We start from the raw sequence: 18,308 nt of genomic DNA, 5'->3' as shown, positions 1-18,308 counted from the left end.
CGATCATGCTGAAGAATCTAAACAAAGGTTCTGACTCTCTCAGGGGCATTCAGCTTCCAAATTCTACTCCAAACCTTACTATCATCATTGTCACCACTTTGCACCAGGTGCTTGTAGAGCTGATTAATAGAGATATTTCCTTCTTCATCTGTGGTGAATACTACCTTATCACGACCATTATCATTCGAGGGAGGTGCCATGGCCGCAATTCTAAGCTTTAAATCAGTTGGATTCCAGTTGAGAAGGGTCCAATTCCATCCACCCGTTTCATCGACCAAATCAGCCACTCTCAGATTACTCATACCTTCAGGAATATTGAGATTTAAATCTGCTACTCGCTTGCCTCTATCAATCCAGATATGCATCCATGGTTTGATTTCCAAACCATTACCAATACTCCAAACACTCAGATCAGCCAGCCCTAGTGACGCTTTCGCTATGCCTTTCCACAAGCAAGAGTCAGAATCCTTAGCTTGAAGACTATTGCTATTATTCACCACATTATATTTCTTATGCAAAATTTGACACCACAAGTCATCATCACCATTCAAAATTTTGCACCCCAGTTTCATTATACATGCAATATTCATGATACTAAGATCTCTCAAACCAAGCCCTTCATCACATTTTTCTTTTGTCACGTTGTCCCAGCTTACCGCGTGATATTTCCTACTCGAATCAGAGTCACCCCAAATAAAACTTCTTTGGATTTTCTTAATTTCATGAATGCAGGCTTTCGGAATAAGATTTGTCATCATAGGATAAGTAGGTATAGCTTCAATGACACTCTTGGCTAAGGTTACTCGACCAGCAAACGAGAGATTACGAGCTTTCCAACCTGACAGTTTGTTAGCCACCTGATCTACAACATATTGGAAATCTTGCTTCCTATTAGCTTTCCCTTTGAGATAAATCCCAAGATACTTGCCAAAGCTATGAGTTTCTCTAAATCCAGATATATGGATAAGTTGACTCCTAGTGCGACGAGGAACATTTTCACTGAAAAGAATACTAGATTTCTCAGTGTTAAGAGTAGCCTTCACACAATTCAACTAAGCTTCATTAGCTTCCCCAAATATCAACAAATCATCAGCAAACATCATATGTGAAATAAAAACTCCATTCCTACCAATTTGAAACGATTTCCATTTCTTCTCTAGAATCGCCTGCTCTATCAAATGAGATAGCTTATCCATACAAAGAACAAACAGATAAGGGGACATAGGATCACCTTGACGAATTCCTCGTTGCGGTTTGAAAAATTCGTTCTTATTGCCATTCCAATTAATATTCGTCTCCACATTAGTCACACCATGAATGATAACATTAATGATATTCCTAGGAAGTTCTATCTCCACCAATATCCTCCAAATAAACTCCCAATTTAACTTATCATAATCTTTTGATAAGTCAAATTTAATAACAAAATAGCCTTTCTTACCTTTCTTCTTTTGCATGGAATGCATGATTTCTTTGGCAATGATGATGTTCTCGTGGATGGATCTCCCAGGAACAAACCGGTCTGCAACGGAGAGATAAGATGAGATTTAAGCGGTCTAAGTCTTGCAATAACCACCTTACTGATAATCTTGTAGTTTGTATTGCAAAGAGAAATAGGTCTGAATTGAGCCACAGTAGTTGGTTGATCCACTTTTGGGATGAGACAAATATCTGTTTTATTAAAGTCAGCCATGCCACTAGGATTCTTCCAAATCTCCTTTACAAACTTAATTAAATCTGCTCCCACTGTACTCCTCGCTTTCTGGTAGAATCCAGCTGGGAAACCATCTGGCCCTCGGGCTTTCCAAGGCTTCATGGAGAAAAGGGCTGTCTTAACTTCCTTATCGCTAATATCCGCATTCAGAATTTCCAGGTCCTTATGAGATATTCTAGGGAAACTGATGGAAGATTGTCTCCAGTTACACAAACCTTGATAACACGAAAAAAGTTTTTTATAGAACTTAGTAACATGCAGTTTCAGAATATCATGGTCACTTATCCACGTACCATCATCATCCTTGAGTGTTATAATTTTGTTCTTCCTCCTCCAAGCCAATATTTTCAAATGATAATATTTTGTATTGCGGTCACCATCTGCCAACCACATCGTTCGCGATCGCTGAAACCACATCATTTCCTCCTTATTCAGAATATCACTAAGCTCCTTCTGAAGTTGCTTCTCAAGTCTCCTCATACCACCATAATTATCTCTCATCTGCAGCTTAATTTGGACTCCTTCTAATCTTCTTAAAGCTATCCTCTTTATTCTTTTAATTTGGTTAAGTGACTCAAATTTCCACTTATCAATACCAATCATAATATTATTAAGGTTTCACGTAAGAGACTAATCCTTCTTCCACACCTCTTGCAGCATACTATTGTAAGTGTCATGCATGAGCCATGCATTTTCAAATCTGAACGGGCGCTTCTGGTAAACACGGTTCTCTTCTTGCAAATTAATGAGAATAGGGTGATGATCGGAGAACTCCACCCGCACTAAGACTTGAACATAAGCATCAGGGAATTGAATCTTCCACTCGTCGTTACTCAAGGCTCTATGCAATTTTTTGTAGATTCGTTGGCCGCCATGAAAGATTGGACCTCTCCACGTAAATTTGGGTCCCCACATATCAATGTTGCTGATTTTGCAGGCTTCAATTCTCTCCCTCATCTTATGGCAACGTTGCATGGAAGCAAGCAAGCCACCTTTTTATTGTTCACATTATCAATGTCATTAAAATCATCTGCAACCATCCATCCTCCTGCCAAATTTCTCGCAATGTTTTTCAAGCTATCCCATAACAGCTATTTACAATTATCGTTGGGACTAGCGTGCACAGCCGTTAACCACCAATCATCCACATGCTCCATGCACACTTTGGCGTGAATAAACTGACTATTAATATCATGCACCTGGATCTGAACTTCTTTAGATTTCCAGGCTAACACAATTCCACCAGCAAATCCTCTATTATCAGAAGACTCCATCAAATCAAACCCAAGTTTCATCATCGTCTTCTTAAGTTTTAACGGATCACATCTAGTTTCCATAATCACCAAAACACTAGGATTATAAGTATCTAGATATTGCTTGCAATATCTAAAGAAGGCTTTATTAGCTGCTCCTCTACAATTCCAACACATGATTATTTTATTTGTACACGTCATAAAGACATAATGAAGAGATTAGGGCAACCAAAACTCACGGAGTGTCCTTCAAAACTTCATTAGTCCCTTCCACTGAAGTTGATTCACCTGCTATGTTATCATCTATATGCTCTATATCCAGCCTCATAGGTTGAGATTCCCTAATAGGGTAGGAAAAATTCATGAGTCTGGCTCCAATTAAATCTGGTGGCTCATCTACCTTAATAGCTCCTTCCTTCCCTGCATGGCCCTCCACCACTGTCTGAGTGTGAACAAATGCATTCTTCTTACGTAAAACATCATTCTCAACTTCAACTAGCTCATTTTTGTTTCTCCTTACTAAGCTAAATAGATCATATGTCTCTGCCTCTTTTGTAGCTCCTGGTTTAAAATTCTCAAGCATTCCCTCCACACCTGATCTACTAATGCCTCCAGATTTCTCCTTTGATTGAATACCTCCACGTGTTTCCAAAGAAGTTTTCTTGTTTTTAATTCTAGGTTTTTGTTTCTTGTTACCAAGCCTTTGACCAATCGTAACTTTTTCAGACTCCTGGGCCCCAGTATTAATCTCCAAGCTCGTAATAGAATCAAGGATATCCTCTTTATAAATTTCTCCCGTGTTCTCCACATCAGCACCATCATTATTGTCATTTACTCTTTTTTTATTTGGAACTTTATCCATAATGGAATAATCAGGAGCAATCATTGTTGTCCCATCTTTTTCCATAATGGGATTAATTTTGTCATAATTAGCATTATAATCAACATTAACTTCAATATCCTCATTTTCTAAAATTAAAAAACGGGATCCCCCAGCATTAAATTTTCTATTGAAGTTCATCGGAGTCGTGTTTTTCCGACCATCCACCATTTTCTTCCCCCTCCTTTGTTTTTGAACAATTTTCCAGGGTCCATTTTCCACCTCAGACACTCTTTGCCTACTTCCATCACCTTTAGCTTCATTGTCTGCATGTCTCTCTCCATCATTACTGTTTTCACCCAACAGATTCTTCCCTTTGTTATTGAAGTAACAACTTTCTTTATAATGTCCGTAGCGACCGCAAACAAGACAAAGTAAATGTAGCCCTTCATACTCAATCTTGTAACTACTTCCTTGGATTCTCAACATAGAAAGAAGCGGTTTTTCCAGGTTCACCGTAACACAGATGCGGGCATATTTGCCCCTCTCTTGCTTCGTTGTGGTTTTATCAACCTTCACCGTCCAGCCAGTACGATTACCAAAGCATGTTAATGCCCTAGTATCATAATATTATATTGGGAGTCCCGTAATTCTCACCCACACCTCCACTTCGTTGATGGATTCAATTTCAGGTTGGAAATTCGGCCTCCATTCTTTAACCGTCAGATAGTGGTCGTAGATGAACCACGGCCCGTTCAGCATTGCCGCCTTCTTATCATCCTCATGTGAGAACGCCACAAGATAGTAATCATTGCTCAGGTCAATGATACTAATAATTCCTTTACGAACCCACATCTGATTCAGTCTGTTCTCAAGAGCCTTGTATCCAATTTTCTTCCCTAGCAACTTGACAATCACCCCTCTCTTCCATGGTCTTTGAATTCTCTTCTCCTCATTCTCCGAGAAAATGAAGTTAGGGCATTCATAACCACCTATCAGTTCTTCCTCAACTCTGATGTCCCCATAATCATCTTCATTAATTCCCAGACCTTCCTGATCAAATTCGGTTTCCTCATCCATTGCATCCCCACTTTTTCCAGCCATGATATCCCTGAAAGAGATACCTTTCTCAACCAAATGGACCACCCCTTCCTTGACTTTTCTGGTACTTCGTTCCTGTAGATCAATCTCCATCGTGCTCTTTTTCAAACTTGCCGCAATAGTATTACCTATTGTCGTTTCAGGCGAACTCACAAACCCTAGCAGAGGGTTGGAGTCCATATTACCAGGATTTGTTGATTTTAATGAACTGGATTGGTTTCTCGTTCTATGTTAATTTTAATGTGGTCCGGTTTGGTTCGGTTCAGTTTTATAAAATGAAAACCGCAAACCGAACCGAACCGCGCAGTTTATTCTAAAAATCATCCAAACCAAACACGATTTTTTACGATTTTCAGTTTAGATTAGTTCGATTTGCAGTTTTACTTTTAGTTTGGTTCAGATATAATCACCCCTGCTTATCACCTCATGTGAGCTTACTCTCAAATCGTTAAAATCACCTCAAAATAGACTCTTTCATCACGTGAACTTGCCCTAAAACTATTGAAAAACCTTAAAGCTTCTAACCGTCCAGAATGAGGTAGGATACATCTATACTTTTTTTTTTATAGCCATTGAGATGATGTGGCTGATTATGAAGATTGGTTTGTTGTACCCATTGAGGTGCCCTTTTTGTGATGTTTTTGCACCTAGATTGTTTTATAAATAAAAAATTGTAGGTATGATAACAATTTTTGCCATTTCATTATTCATAAATCTAATTCCTTTATTTTAAAATCACATAATTTTAATTTCTATTATTATTTAAAAGTATTGATTTCGTAATTATATTTGTAAAAAATAAGAGAGAAATATTATCGATAATAATTATTAACTTGACATCAAAAGACTCAATTTTAATTCATTATATCAAATTTCATATTAAGTAATACTCTAAATTAATATAAAAATATTATAAAATATTTATAATATTTTAACAAAAACAAATTTTTTATGTAAAAAAATCACGTTTTTAATAAAAAAAATCACACTCATTAAAAAGTAAATAGTAGTATAAGTTAAAGATAAAGACTTATAAGATTATTAAATTAAATTGTTAGAGGGGGTGAAAATCAATCCATCTCTGTCTATAAATAGAGTGGTGATTGTATCATATATAGGCATAGCTAGTTATTTAAGGATACACTATTGGTTGAGTTGAGAAGTATATTATATATAAGCATTCGCATACCCATTACATGATTAAAGAGAAATGGAGATAGAGAAGGGAATTAAGGGGGACATGGAAATGGAAATGGTGGAGAAAGCTGAGAGCAAGAAGATGAACCACCATCGACGTGGAGGAATCCGAACACTACCTTTCATTTTTGGTGAGCTTCACTTTCTGTTTAACTTACTTCATATTTCATTTCCCATTGTTTCATAATCCTCACTTTTCTTATGTTTCTATGTTCATAGCTTTGAAATATGGATTCTTACTTTCATGTCCTCATGATTATTTTTCAAGATATAAGAACTAAAAGAATGTAGTTTAGTTAACTCACTTAATAATTGTGCAAAGAAATTTGATAGTTGAAGACAGTTTCAAATTATTCATTTTTAAAATCAGTGTCACAATTGTTTTAATTATTAAATAAAATCGATTATTTTGGTTTTATTTATCTTCATATTCGTATGACTTGAGTTTTTTTTTTTTTTTAAATGGTGGCCAATATAAAATCAGAGTCGTTTTTAAAAATGTGTGAAATAAATTACACCATTAAATTTCAAATTCTTCAAAATTAAATTGTGACTAAATAAAACGTGGTAATATATTTGTCCAACTAAATATGATTCATAGTATTTTGTCATAATTGAACTTTGATAAATATATATGATCTCTAAAAACTTAAAAAATCATAAAAGAAATCCAAAGATCTGAAGAAAAAATTGTTCCAATCAAAATTTGAATTAGAATTCTTCTAAACAATTCATTCTAATGTAGTTTATTAATTATATGAGTGCAATCATTTAAATCTTCAACTTATTATTGTTAATAACACTAAATATATTATATTTTATAAAATTGGTTGAGGCATGCCAATGTACACCTATCCCGCAAGTGAGATACTCTACCTCTTTGTGGACTAACTCATTCATTCACTTGCAAATTAATAGAAATTAAAGGAGAGTATATTTAAAAAAAAAAAAGCTCCATTTTTAATAATTTATAAATTTAAAATATATTCAAGGATAACTTTTTAAACATAACCTTATAACTAAATACAGTGTTTTAAAATAAAAATATTAAAAAAAAGTGAAGAGAGTAGCATTTTTGCTCAACAGTCTCCACGTGCAAATATTCTGTAACTTTTGTCCATACATATATAGAAATAACATATCCATAGTATATAAAGCGGTGATTTTCATCACCGCAAATGCAAATTCAATGATTATATCCACAAACAAATAATAGTGGATTCGCTAGTGCCTCCGTATACAGCCAAGTCGAAATTGAGAAAACAAATCTAGTCCTGCCATATCATGAATGATTGTCTCTTACACTTCTGAAAGGAGGAAACTTGAGAATCACAAAAGCCGATATGTCTCTGCACAAATATCAACTGAGTCGATTTAATGGATAATAATTACAACTTTAATTCTAGTAAATTATGAAAACTTTGTTATACATGAATATTTTACAAGTCATATTTACAATTTACATGCAGCAAATGAAGCATGTGATAGATTTGCAAGTGCTGGATTTCACAGTAACTTAATAAGTTACCTAACCCAAGAACTGAACATGCCATTGGTAGCAGCTTCAAACACACTCACAAATTTCGGTGGAACATCTAGCTTCACACCTCTCCTTGGTGCTCTACTAGCAGATTCCTTCATTGGACGCTTCTGGACCATTACCATTGGATGCCTCATTTACGAACTCGGTTTGATTAGCATCACTATATCAACCACACTACATTATTTTCGTCCTCCACCATGTCCAACACAACTGAATTGCCAAGAAGCATCATCCTTACAACTATCACCACTTTATATCTCTCTCCTTCTCACATCTCTTGGATCAGGTGGCATTAGGCCTTGTGTTGTTCCCTTTTCGGCGGATCAAGTTGACATGACGAAAGATGGCGTTGCGTCTAGGAAGTGGAATCTGTTCAACTGGTATTTTATTATCATGGGTTTTGCTTCTCTAAGTGCTTTGACAGTTGTGGTTTATATTCAAGATAATATGGGTTGGAGTTTGGGACTTGGCATTCCAACTATTGCGATGCTGATATCGATAGTTTTGTTCGTGTTGGGTTCGCCGTTTTATAAGAATGTGAAACCAGAAGGAAGTCCTTTAGTCCGTCTAGCGCAAGTGGTTGTCGCTGCTGTCAAGAAAAGGAACGAGATATTGCCAGATGATCCTCAGCTTTTATATCAAAATAGAGAACTTGATGCTGCTATTTCTTTAGAAGGAGATCTTTTACACTCAAATCAATATAAGTAAGTTCAGATATTGAATAACTAAAGTACGCTCAGATACATTATCTATTCAATAAATCTAAAAAGTAAATTTTTTCTTATAAATAAAACTAGCAGGAATATTACCTAATGACTCAGATATATCTACAGGTGGTTGGACAAGGCTGCAATTGTCACAGAAGTTGATGCAAAAGATTCAAATGCACCTCCAAACCTTTGGAATCTAGTGACTGTCCATAGAGTTGAGGAACTAAAATCCATCGTTAGAATGCTTCCCATTTGGGCTTCAGGAATTCTACTCATAACCTCCTCATCACATTTAGGCAGTTTCGTAATTCAACAAGCTCGTTCGATGGACCGCCACCTCACTCCCTCGTTCCAAATTGCACCAGCCAACATGTCGATTTTCAGTGTCTTAACAATGATGACAGGAATCATTCTATACGAGCGCCTTTTCGTCCCGTTTGCTCGAAGATTCACAAAGAATCCGGCCGGAATAACGTGTTTACAAAGAATGGGAGTAGGCTTTGTGATCAACATTATAGCCACTATAGTTTCAGCACTAGTGGAAATAAAAAGAAAAAATGTTGCAGCAGAATACAACTTATTGGATAGTCCAAAAGCGATTATTCCAATAAGTGTGTTTTGGTTGGTACCTCAGTATTGTTTACATGGAGTGGCTGAAGTTTTCATGTCTGTTGGACATTTGGAGTTTCTGTTTGATCAATCACCTGAGAGTATGAGAAGTAGTGCCACTGCTTTGTACTGCATAACTACTGCTATTGGTAACTACATGGGCACATTGTTGGTATCATTGGTTCATAAGTATACTGGTAAAGAGAGTAATTGGCTTCCTGATAGAAACCTTAATAGAGGAAGATTGGATTATTATTATTTTCTTATTACTGGGATTCAAGTTATAAATCTCATTTATTACTTAATATGTGCTTGGTTTTACAATTATAAGCCCTTGGGGGAAGTTTGTGACAGAGAGAAGGAAGAATATTTGGAGGAAGAGAGTACAAGTATATCAGTTGACAGTTTAAAAGGTGGTAAGGATGAGGATAAAAGAGGGTTTACAAAAGATGAATGAAAGTATGGTGAGGTTGATATTAGTAGGTAATAATAAGTATTAGTATTGAATATAATGAATGCTCTAGTTCTATATGTAAGTTCCATTGTTAAGAAATGGAAATGATGTGTGTATTTTTTTTTTTTTTGCATGTAGTTTTATCATCATTTGATATTTATTAGAACTTTGTTTACATGTACAATACTTAGCTTGGACATATCTCCATCACGATTGATAGCCCACATCTTGAGTTACATCAGACATTATTGTCATCAACCAATAGGACTAGCTAGTATCATGTACTAGAATAAAAATGAATGTGAATAAAGTGCACCATGAAAGTTTATAAGAAAGAGGGGTTGGTCAATAGAGATTTAAACATCAAGTCTTTTCTAGCCATATATAATTGCCATAATTTTCAATAGGAGGTGACTAATGTAGCACATCGTTACATCACGTCGAATGACAGAGAGATTATATTACATACTCAAAATTATATACTCTTATGATTTATCTAGTAAGTTCATCCAAGAATATATATGATTCATATGTGAATAGAGTATTAGGTTATTTAATAGGTAGTTTAGATATCTTACTGAAATGAATAATGTGTTTTATAGATAGTTTAAATGATCAATGCATTGTTTTAGATGTTAGCATGGACTGCATTTTCGTCATTAATGTTATTCTGAGTTGCAAAATATTTCAAAAATGCATCTCTAAAATTTTCCAACATTTTGATTTATAGAATCTAGAGATGCATTATTTGAATTTTTTGTTGGTGGCTGATAAACAATATAGATTGAGGTACCGCATAGTGCGCATCATGCATCGGTTTGGAGGGAAAGATCTCAAGCCTCGGAGGTAGCTATTGTTTCTAGTCTGGTTGTTGCGGTAGCGTCAACTTCTAGGGCTTGTTCATCTCCACCTTCGTCTTCCCGTAGGAGATATGTGCCACCTACTGAGGCACTCAAAGCACAACAGGAACCCGAGTCTTCGGAAGAGGGACCCGAGGCCCCACAAGCACCCTAGCTGGCAGAGGTTTGGAGGAAGTGTGCATGTCCGACTTATCGTTGTTGTCGTTATACCCCGACTATACTGTCAAATATATCTTGGAAGGAGATGTAAAATTTAATTGTTTTCATTCTTTGATAAACATGTTTGTTATAGTATTCAAAATATTCTTTGAGAGACATATCTAACGATGATTTATTTTTCTACAGGACCATGATACTTTAAAATTCATCAACCATGCCTAGAAGATTATGAGATTATAGGTGCCTAATGAGCATTGGGTTAAGGATGTGTTACAGCTATCTAGGTTGAGAGACTTGTGCATGATTAGTTATGTTACAATTAACCATGGTATGTTGTGCGCATTTGTAGAGAGATGGCATTCGGAGACGTTACCATTTCATCTTCCACATGGTGAGATGTCTATCACACTTCACGATTTCTCGTGCCTGCTACATCTTTCGATCAAGAGGAGACTGTTAGATCATGGCAAGATTGACAGAGATGAGGCATCAGAGATAATGGTAGACTATTTGGGAGATGACCCAAGGAAGTTGTGAAGGAGTTAGAAACCACCCGAGTGGCTATGCCAGGTTTTAATTCTTAGAGAGGTTGTATACACAACAACTACATGATGCATAGCAGGCTGCTGGTGGTGACGAGTAGGTTGTGCAGCATAAAACGTACACTTGAGAGCATACCTGTTGTATTTAGTTGACACATCTATTTTTGTGGACAAGAGTGTCATTTATGTGGATGATGTGATCTACATGCGATACTGTGATGACTTGGAGCGGATTCATGAGTACAAATGGGGGACATTAATTTAGTCTACCTGTACTCCAGGTTAGCCGAAGACTGTATGTAGTAGACCAAACAAGTGACAGGAAGCATCACACTATTGACGATAATATTTCTGCATCTTTTAGTGTTTCATAACACTTTTGCTACGTCCATTTATGCATCTTTTACTAATGATTCATATGTACCATTTTTAGGCTTGGATTTTACAACACTTCCCACGCATATCTGAATGGTCATGTGTTCCGACCTACATTGAGGATATGCCACGTGCTTCTACATTTAGCCCACTTAAAGGAATCAGGCAACAGAGTCATACAGAGTGTATCTTGACCGCATGGGAGCAGAGGATATACACCTTCGTACAAACTTAGATCACCGTGAGACGGGCCCCTTGGAGAACATTGCCTTCTACTCTGGATGTTCGGCTTGCGATTCACATCGGATGTATCCTTATCTGGTGGAGCGCGTCATGTGGCAGTTCGGCTACATGCAGTTTATTCCCAAAGACCCTTCTGAGTCTACTTCTCCCGCTATGACATATAGAGATATGGATAGCATGTTTGATAATTATATTTTGCATCTGGTACGATATGAGGCATGAAGTACCCTAGCTCCTAGCGACTAGATTGATGTACACGGCTACATCCGTTGGTATTTCAGAATGTCACATCCTTATATGAAAACTGATGCTCTGGGAGAGCCACCTAGGTCAACTCATCAGGAGATACTAGAGGACGAAGAGGCTAGGGAAGATCATGTTGTTGATGTGTTGCCTAGATTCGTTGTATCATGGAGATTGGGAAGACATATATAGACAAAGAAATCTTTCCTAATGGCTCGGAGGTGAGGGACGTAGTAAATTCCATAATAGGGGAGGCACTGCAATACATAAGGTAGCATAGGAACAAGGGAGCTCGATTTCGTCTTATGCAATAGTATATAGTAGTTGTATTAGGAGCACAATTTTCGATTCTATTTTATTTTGACTTTATTGTGTTCTCTGAATTTATTAACTTATATAGGGTTAATAGTAGTTTATCCCCCTGTAATATGAGCGTGTTTCGGTTTACCCCCCCACCGTTGCCAAAGGCAGGTTTTGGCAACATTTTTTTGAAAATACCGTTGCCAAAAGGTAGGGAGGGGAAAAGCAAAATTCGCTAACATTACAGGGGGTGAATTACTATTAACCCACTTATATATGTCATTTTCATATTATTTCGAAAGTGTGTGGTTTAATTTATACAAAGCAAAGTCATGCTTTTCAAACATTTCGTATGAAATTATAGATTTTGAAAACAAATTATAATTTTATATTTGTTTTTTCAAAAACTCAATATATGATTTTCCAAAAATTCGGTATCATATCATAGATTTTAGGGAAAATAGTTTTTTCACCCCTTGCCATATAGGTGATATTTGAAAAAAACCCCGTAAAAAAAAAGTTGCATGGATTGCACTAAATTTTCTAAAATATTTTAATTTTAACCTTAAGCCGGACATATCATCAAAAATGCTAATGTGGCATCACCTTTTATTATTTTTTATTTAAATGAAATGCCACATGTGTTTTTTGTTTATGAACTGACCAAAATGCCCTCATTATTAGGGATAAGAATCTTGTTTCCTCTCTCATGCCCTAGCCAAATCCATCGTCTTCTTCGTTTCTTATTGTTGTTTCTCGCTCTTGCACCATAGTTCTTGTTTCAAATTAACTAAATCTCCGGTATGTTGTAATTTATGGTTTTTTAAATGATTGATATTTGCCGACACTTTTAAAGGGTACTGATTGCATCGATACATTTGTGTGGTCTAGAATGCACCACCATTTGTATAAATAGGGGTCTTAGGTTATCGGATAACACATCAATTCATCAATTTGCTGCATGATTCTGATAACAGAAGGATGACAAGGATCGAGTTTTGGGAAGACTTGATTGATACAAATGGAAGGGTGAAATACAACTTAATCGAGTTGAAGAATAATGAAGATGTAAAGACCATGTGGAAATCATTTCGCCGTAGAATAACGAAAGGTCTGATCGAGTTGGATGCTCAGATCCAAAGATTCGTTGACGATATAATGAAATGTTTTTTTCGTCCAGAGTCTTTCGGTAGTGCCTAGGTTTTCATGTTTCAGAGTACTGTTTATGCTTGTTTGTTGTTTGTCATCTGATGTTTGTTAACTATGTTTGTTTGTTATTGATGTTATTTTCTTTATCTACTCGAAACATGTACTAGCCAAAAAGATTATGCAATAAAAAATATGTTCATACATAAGATGTTCATACAAAATATACAAATAATACAATTATAACAAAATAAATCTACATAGGTCCTCCACGGGCAACATCCTCCAATCTACCTAAAATACTGTGAACCTCACCATCAGGGTTCATCAAACCCATAAGGATATCCAAGTGAACTGCAATGTACTGCAGGCGGTTGTCCTGGTCACCAGCGGGAGGTGGAGGTGGTGGTGGTGAAGAAGCCCTGGTACCTGAAGGCCCTGGAACATCTAATGCTGCGACAGACGATATGACCCTAGGGTGTGACACACTGAGGAACCACTCCAGGTAATCATCCAGACACTGCCTAGACTGCTGAACCGCAACAGCTGTGTCAATGATCTCACGGGGGAGCTGAGGATGTGACTCTAAAACCAGCGATCGATGCCACCAGCTGGAGTCTCTGGGACCGCCTGTGGGATGCCCTGTATATAACCATACTGGCGTAGACACTTCTTAGGCAAGTGTTTAGCCACATGGCTCTCCCATCTAACATACCATGAATATAAAGGAGATACATCAAAAGGAAGTTGATCGGAGTGACCTGTATACGGTGTCCAGATGACATCATCCAGCGTCAGAGAATTCAGCCTCCGCCTGTACTCAATCATCCCTTCTGGATGGGTCTGTCTGGCCTTCCACCTCCTCGCACAAGGGTCAGCAGCCGCACAATGCTGGGTATTCCGCTCATAGATGTGAGGGAAGTGCTCGTAGATCCAACACTGCATAAATAAAAATAATCAAGCCCAGGTAAATTATAATAAAACACAAAAAACCATGTAAGAATATATACCTGTAACAAGCTCAAATAGTCAGCAAGTTATTTGGTGTCGGGACGAGATGCGGCATCAAGCGCCGTGTACAACATCGTTAATGCAGCCACTCCCCAAGCCCAACATGGGGTCTCAAGGTCGCTGAATAGAGAAAGATAGCAGACATCTATGTAAACTCCAAACTTGTCCGCAAAGAGAGTACATGTCACTAGATATTACATGTACGCCCTAGCGGCAGCCTGGTACCTCTTTGCATTGACAAGCTCCTGATAAACCTTCCTCAACCAAGACATCCTGAGGTGAAAGCCCCGAGTGTCACCAAATTCCTTAAGCACAACCAGCTCATCAACCTCTAAAGCATCCATCACCATGTGCACCACCGTCGCCTGGTTCCTATGAACTGGTGTACAAAACATACCAGCAATCGGAAGGTGAAATAGGGAATGCACATCATCCAGAGTCACCGTCCTCTCCCCGAATGGAAGATGGAAGGATGAGGTCTCCGGGTGCCATCTCTCAACAAAAGCTGATAATAGAGGGGCGTCCAGCATCGTTAGGGAGCATCCAACAAGTCCATCAAATGGAAGTCCCGAACTATCCTCGCCACCTGCTCAGGCATCGGTGTCTCGGGGAAGTTCCTCAACTTCGACCCGTGAGAAGTGACCTTCAGCACTGGACGCTTATGTAACAAAAAAAAATACAATTAAAACACAGTGTGTAATAAAAATTGCATAATAAAAATTAAGTACTTAAGCAATGTTAAATACCTCCTCGCCCTGCCATATCCTATAAGCAACATGGTCAGGGACCGTAGATGCACCTGTGGTGGTGTTCGTATCATGCACCACCCGCTCCTCAAGAACCCCCTCCTCAACCACAGCCACCTGCTCCTCAACTCTAGGCACCTCCTCATCAGCAACAGGTACTTGCTCCTCAGCAACAGCCACCGGCTCCCGAACAACAGTACCATCTCTACATCTAGTCCTCACTGAAAAAAATTAAAAATATAAGAAAAATAGCATTTTTAAAAAAAAAATAGAAATACCGGAAATTTCAAAATTTCCGGTATTTTTATAATTTTTTAAAAATACCAGAAATTTCACAATTTTCGGTAAAAAATACCAGAAACTTACTTGTTTTCGCCAAATTTCCGGTACGCTCCTCAAATTTTCGGTATCGCCCAAAGATTTGAAAAATCCGGTGTTTCACGCAAATTTCAGAAAATATGGTAATAAATTTTTGTCGGACATTTAAGTCATTTTATTCATTTTGGAGGGTGCCAAGTATAATTTTGGGTGGCAAGTTAATTTCTCCAATTCATCACCTCTTTTCTGTTTTTATAATAAAACTATTTTGATTTTCTTTTATTTTCAATTAAGTAACACACAAATATTTAAAAAGAAAATCCGAATTTAGACGCAATCCCACCACCCCTTGCAATGCAACCATGTCACTTTATCATGGCTCTCTAACTCAGCCAAATGGTTAATTTTCAAAAACATTATCAGAAAATAACCTATAAAAAAAAAAGACACCTAGCTCTTTCCCTCTATGAAGAATCCTCAATCTCTCTCTCTCTGTCTATACCTAAAGTGAGTGGAAATGGAGATGGAGAAGGGGAATAAGAGTAGTATGGAAATGGTAGAAAAAGAAGTGGAGATAGCACATAACAAGAAAAGAGGAGGGATCAGAACGTTACCTTTCATTTTTGGTGAGCTAACTTACTTTTTGTTTAAATTAATGATCATTGTGTTTAATATTCTAAATTCAATTGAGTTTTAATTTGCATGGATTGGATATATCAATGTTCATTTTAACTATAATTAATGATGCAAACTTTTAAATGTGATAGACAATATGTACATGCAGGAAATGAAGTGTGTGATAGATTTGCAGCTGCTGGTTTTCACAGTAATTTGATAAGTTACCTAACCCAAGAGTTGAACATGCCATTGGTATCAGCTTCAAACACACTCACAAATTTTGGTGGAATGTCTAGCTTCACTCCTCTCATTGGTGCTCTATTAGCAGACTCCTTCCTTGGAAGGTTTTGGACTATTACAATCGGATGTCTCATTTACGAACTCGGATTGATTAGTATTACTATATCGACTATTCTCCCATATTTTCGCCCCGAGCCTTGTCCAACGCAAGTGAACTGCCAAGAACCTACATCTTCACAACTATCAACACTTTATGTCTCTCTCCTTCTCACATCTCTTGGATCAGGTGGCATTAGACCTTGTGTTGTTCCTTTTTCAGCAGATCAATTCGACATGACAAAAAGTGGTGTGGCATCTAGGAACTGGAGCCTGTTTAACTGGTACTTTTTCTTCATGGAGTTAGCTTCTCTTAGTGCTTTGACAATTGTGGTTTATGTTCAAGACAATATGGGTTGGGGTTGGGGCCTTGGCATTCCAACTATTGCTATGTTGATATCAATAGTTTCATTTGTGTTGGGATCACCATTGTATAAGACTGTGAAACCAAACGGAAGTCCTTTGGTTCGTCTGGCGCAAGTAATTGTAGCTGCTGTCAAAAAGAGGAATGAGAAATTACCTAATGACCTCAAACTTCTATATCAGAATAAGGAACTTGATGCTGGAATTTCTTTAGAAGGAAGCCTTTTACACTCTGATCAATATAAGTAAGTCAAATACTATAATATATAAGTAGCGGTGTGAGCGTCCTATCTTTTTTATTATCATATAGATACAGAGTGTCTGTGTTGTGTTCAGGTATCTGCTGTCTGTGCTTTACAGTATGTAACTGCTCAAGATATATATGCAGGTGGTTGGACAAGGCTGCAATTGTCATAGAGAAAGATGCAAAAGATTCAAATGTATTATCACCAAACCTTTGGAATCTAGTCACTGTCCATAGAGTTGAGGAGTTAAAATCCATCATTAGAATGCTTCCAATTTGGGCTTCCGGAATTTTGCTCATAGCTTCTTCATCACATATGCATAGTTTTATGATTCAACAAGCGCGTTCAATGGACCGTCATCTCTCTCCCTCATTCCAAATCTCACCAGCCCATATGTCAATTTTCAGTGTGCTAACCATGATGACAGGAGTTATTCTATACGACCGTCTTTTCGTCCCGTTTGCTCGTAGATTCACAAAGAATCCAGTTGGAATCACATGTTTGCAAAGAATGGGAGTAGGCTTTGTGATCAACATTATAGCGACTATAGTTTCAGCAATAGTGGAAATAAAAAGAAAAAATGTTGCTGCAGAATACAACTTATTGGATGATCCAAAAGCGATAATTCCAATAAGTGTGTTTTGGTTGGTACCTCAGTATTGTTTACATGGAGTGGCTGGAGTTTTCATATTTGTTGGACATTTGGAGTTTCTGTTTGATCAATCGCCTGAGAGTATGAGAAGTAGTGCAACTGCTTTGTACTGCATAACTACAGCTATTGGTAACTATATGGGCACATTGTTGGTATCATTGGTTCATAAGTATACTGATAAAGAGAGGAATTGGCTTCCTGACAGAAACCTTAATAGAGGTAGATTGGACTACTATTATTTTTTTGTTAGTGGGATTCAAGTTATAAATCTCGTTTATTACATAATATGTACTTGGTTTTACACTTACAAGTCCTTAGATGAAGTTTGTGAAAGGAACAAGGAAGAAGATCTAGATGAAGGTGATGCAAATATATCAGTTGAGAATTTAAAAGATGGTTAAGAGAAAGATAAGAAAGGGTTTGTAAAAGATGAATGAAACTATGGTTTGGTTGATACTAGTTGGTATTGATAGTGAATGTTCACCTTCTATGCAAATTTGTATTTTAGAAATGGAATTAAGTTTCTTATTTATTTTTGGAAATTTCTTTATCCACCCCATGTCTTCTTGGTCACCTCTGGCGAAAAACCCAAAATATCTCTAACTTCGGAAATGCATTTCCGAAACGCATTTTTTTTCTTCAAAATTTGTCTTATTTCGGAAATGCACTTCCGAAAACACGAAAAAAAAAGTGTATATCCGAAGATGCATTTCTGAAAACACCCTTTTTTTTCCGGAAGTGTACTATCCC

The 18,308-nt window shown here is 37.2% G+C and overlaps 2 protein-coding genes across 2 annotated transcripts; both read left to right on the top strand.

Annotated features, from left to right (window-relative positions):
* The first annotated feature begins 6,006 nt into the window (after nt 1-6,006).
* On the top strand, nt 6,007-9,585 carry LOC131609989 (protein NRT1/ PTR FAMILY 3.1-like). The gene is made up of 3 exons (XM_058881838.1): nt 6,007-6,216; nt 7,555-8,332; nt 8,462-9,585. Exons 1-3 carry the CDS (start codon nt 6,099-6,101, stop codon nt 9,402-9,404), a joined length of 1,839 nt encoding a protein of 612 aa, XP_058737821.1. The 5' UTR covers nt 6,007-6,098; the 3' UTR covers nt 9,405-9,585.
* A 6,244-nt stretch (nt 9,586-15,829) lies between these two features.
* On the top strand, nt 15,830-18,067 carry LOC131612370 (protein NRT1/ PTR FAMILY 3.1-like). Its single transcript, XM_058884167.1, has 3 exons — nt 15,830-15,970; nt 16,129-16,906; nt 17,050-18,067. Exons 1-3 carry the CDS (start codon nt 15,862-15,864, stop codon nt 17,957-17,959), a joined length of 1,797 nt encoding a protein of 598 aa, XP_058740150.1. The 5' UTR covers nt 15,830-15,861; the 3' UTR covers nt 17,960-18,067.
* The last annotated feature ends 241 nt before the right edge of the window (nt 18,068-18,308 follow it).

The sequence above is a fragment of the Vicia villosa genome, linkage group LG6 (assembly GCF_029867415.1).
Source record: "Vicia villosa cultivar HV-30 ecotype Madison, WI linkage group LG6, Vvil1.0, whole genome shotgun sequence".
Lineage (NCBI taxonomy): Eukaryota > Viridiplantae > Streptophyta > Magnoliopsida > Fabales > Fabaceae > Vicia > Vicia villosa.
The sequence above is the reverse complement of the archived record's forward strand: the minus strand, read 5'-3'. Positions and strand labels throughout refer to the sequence as shown.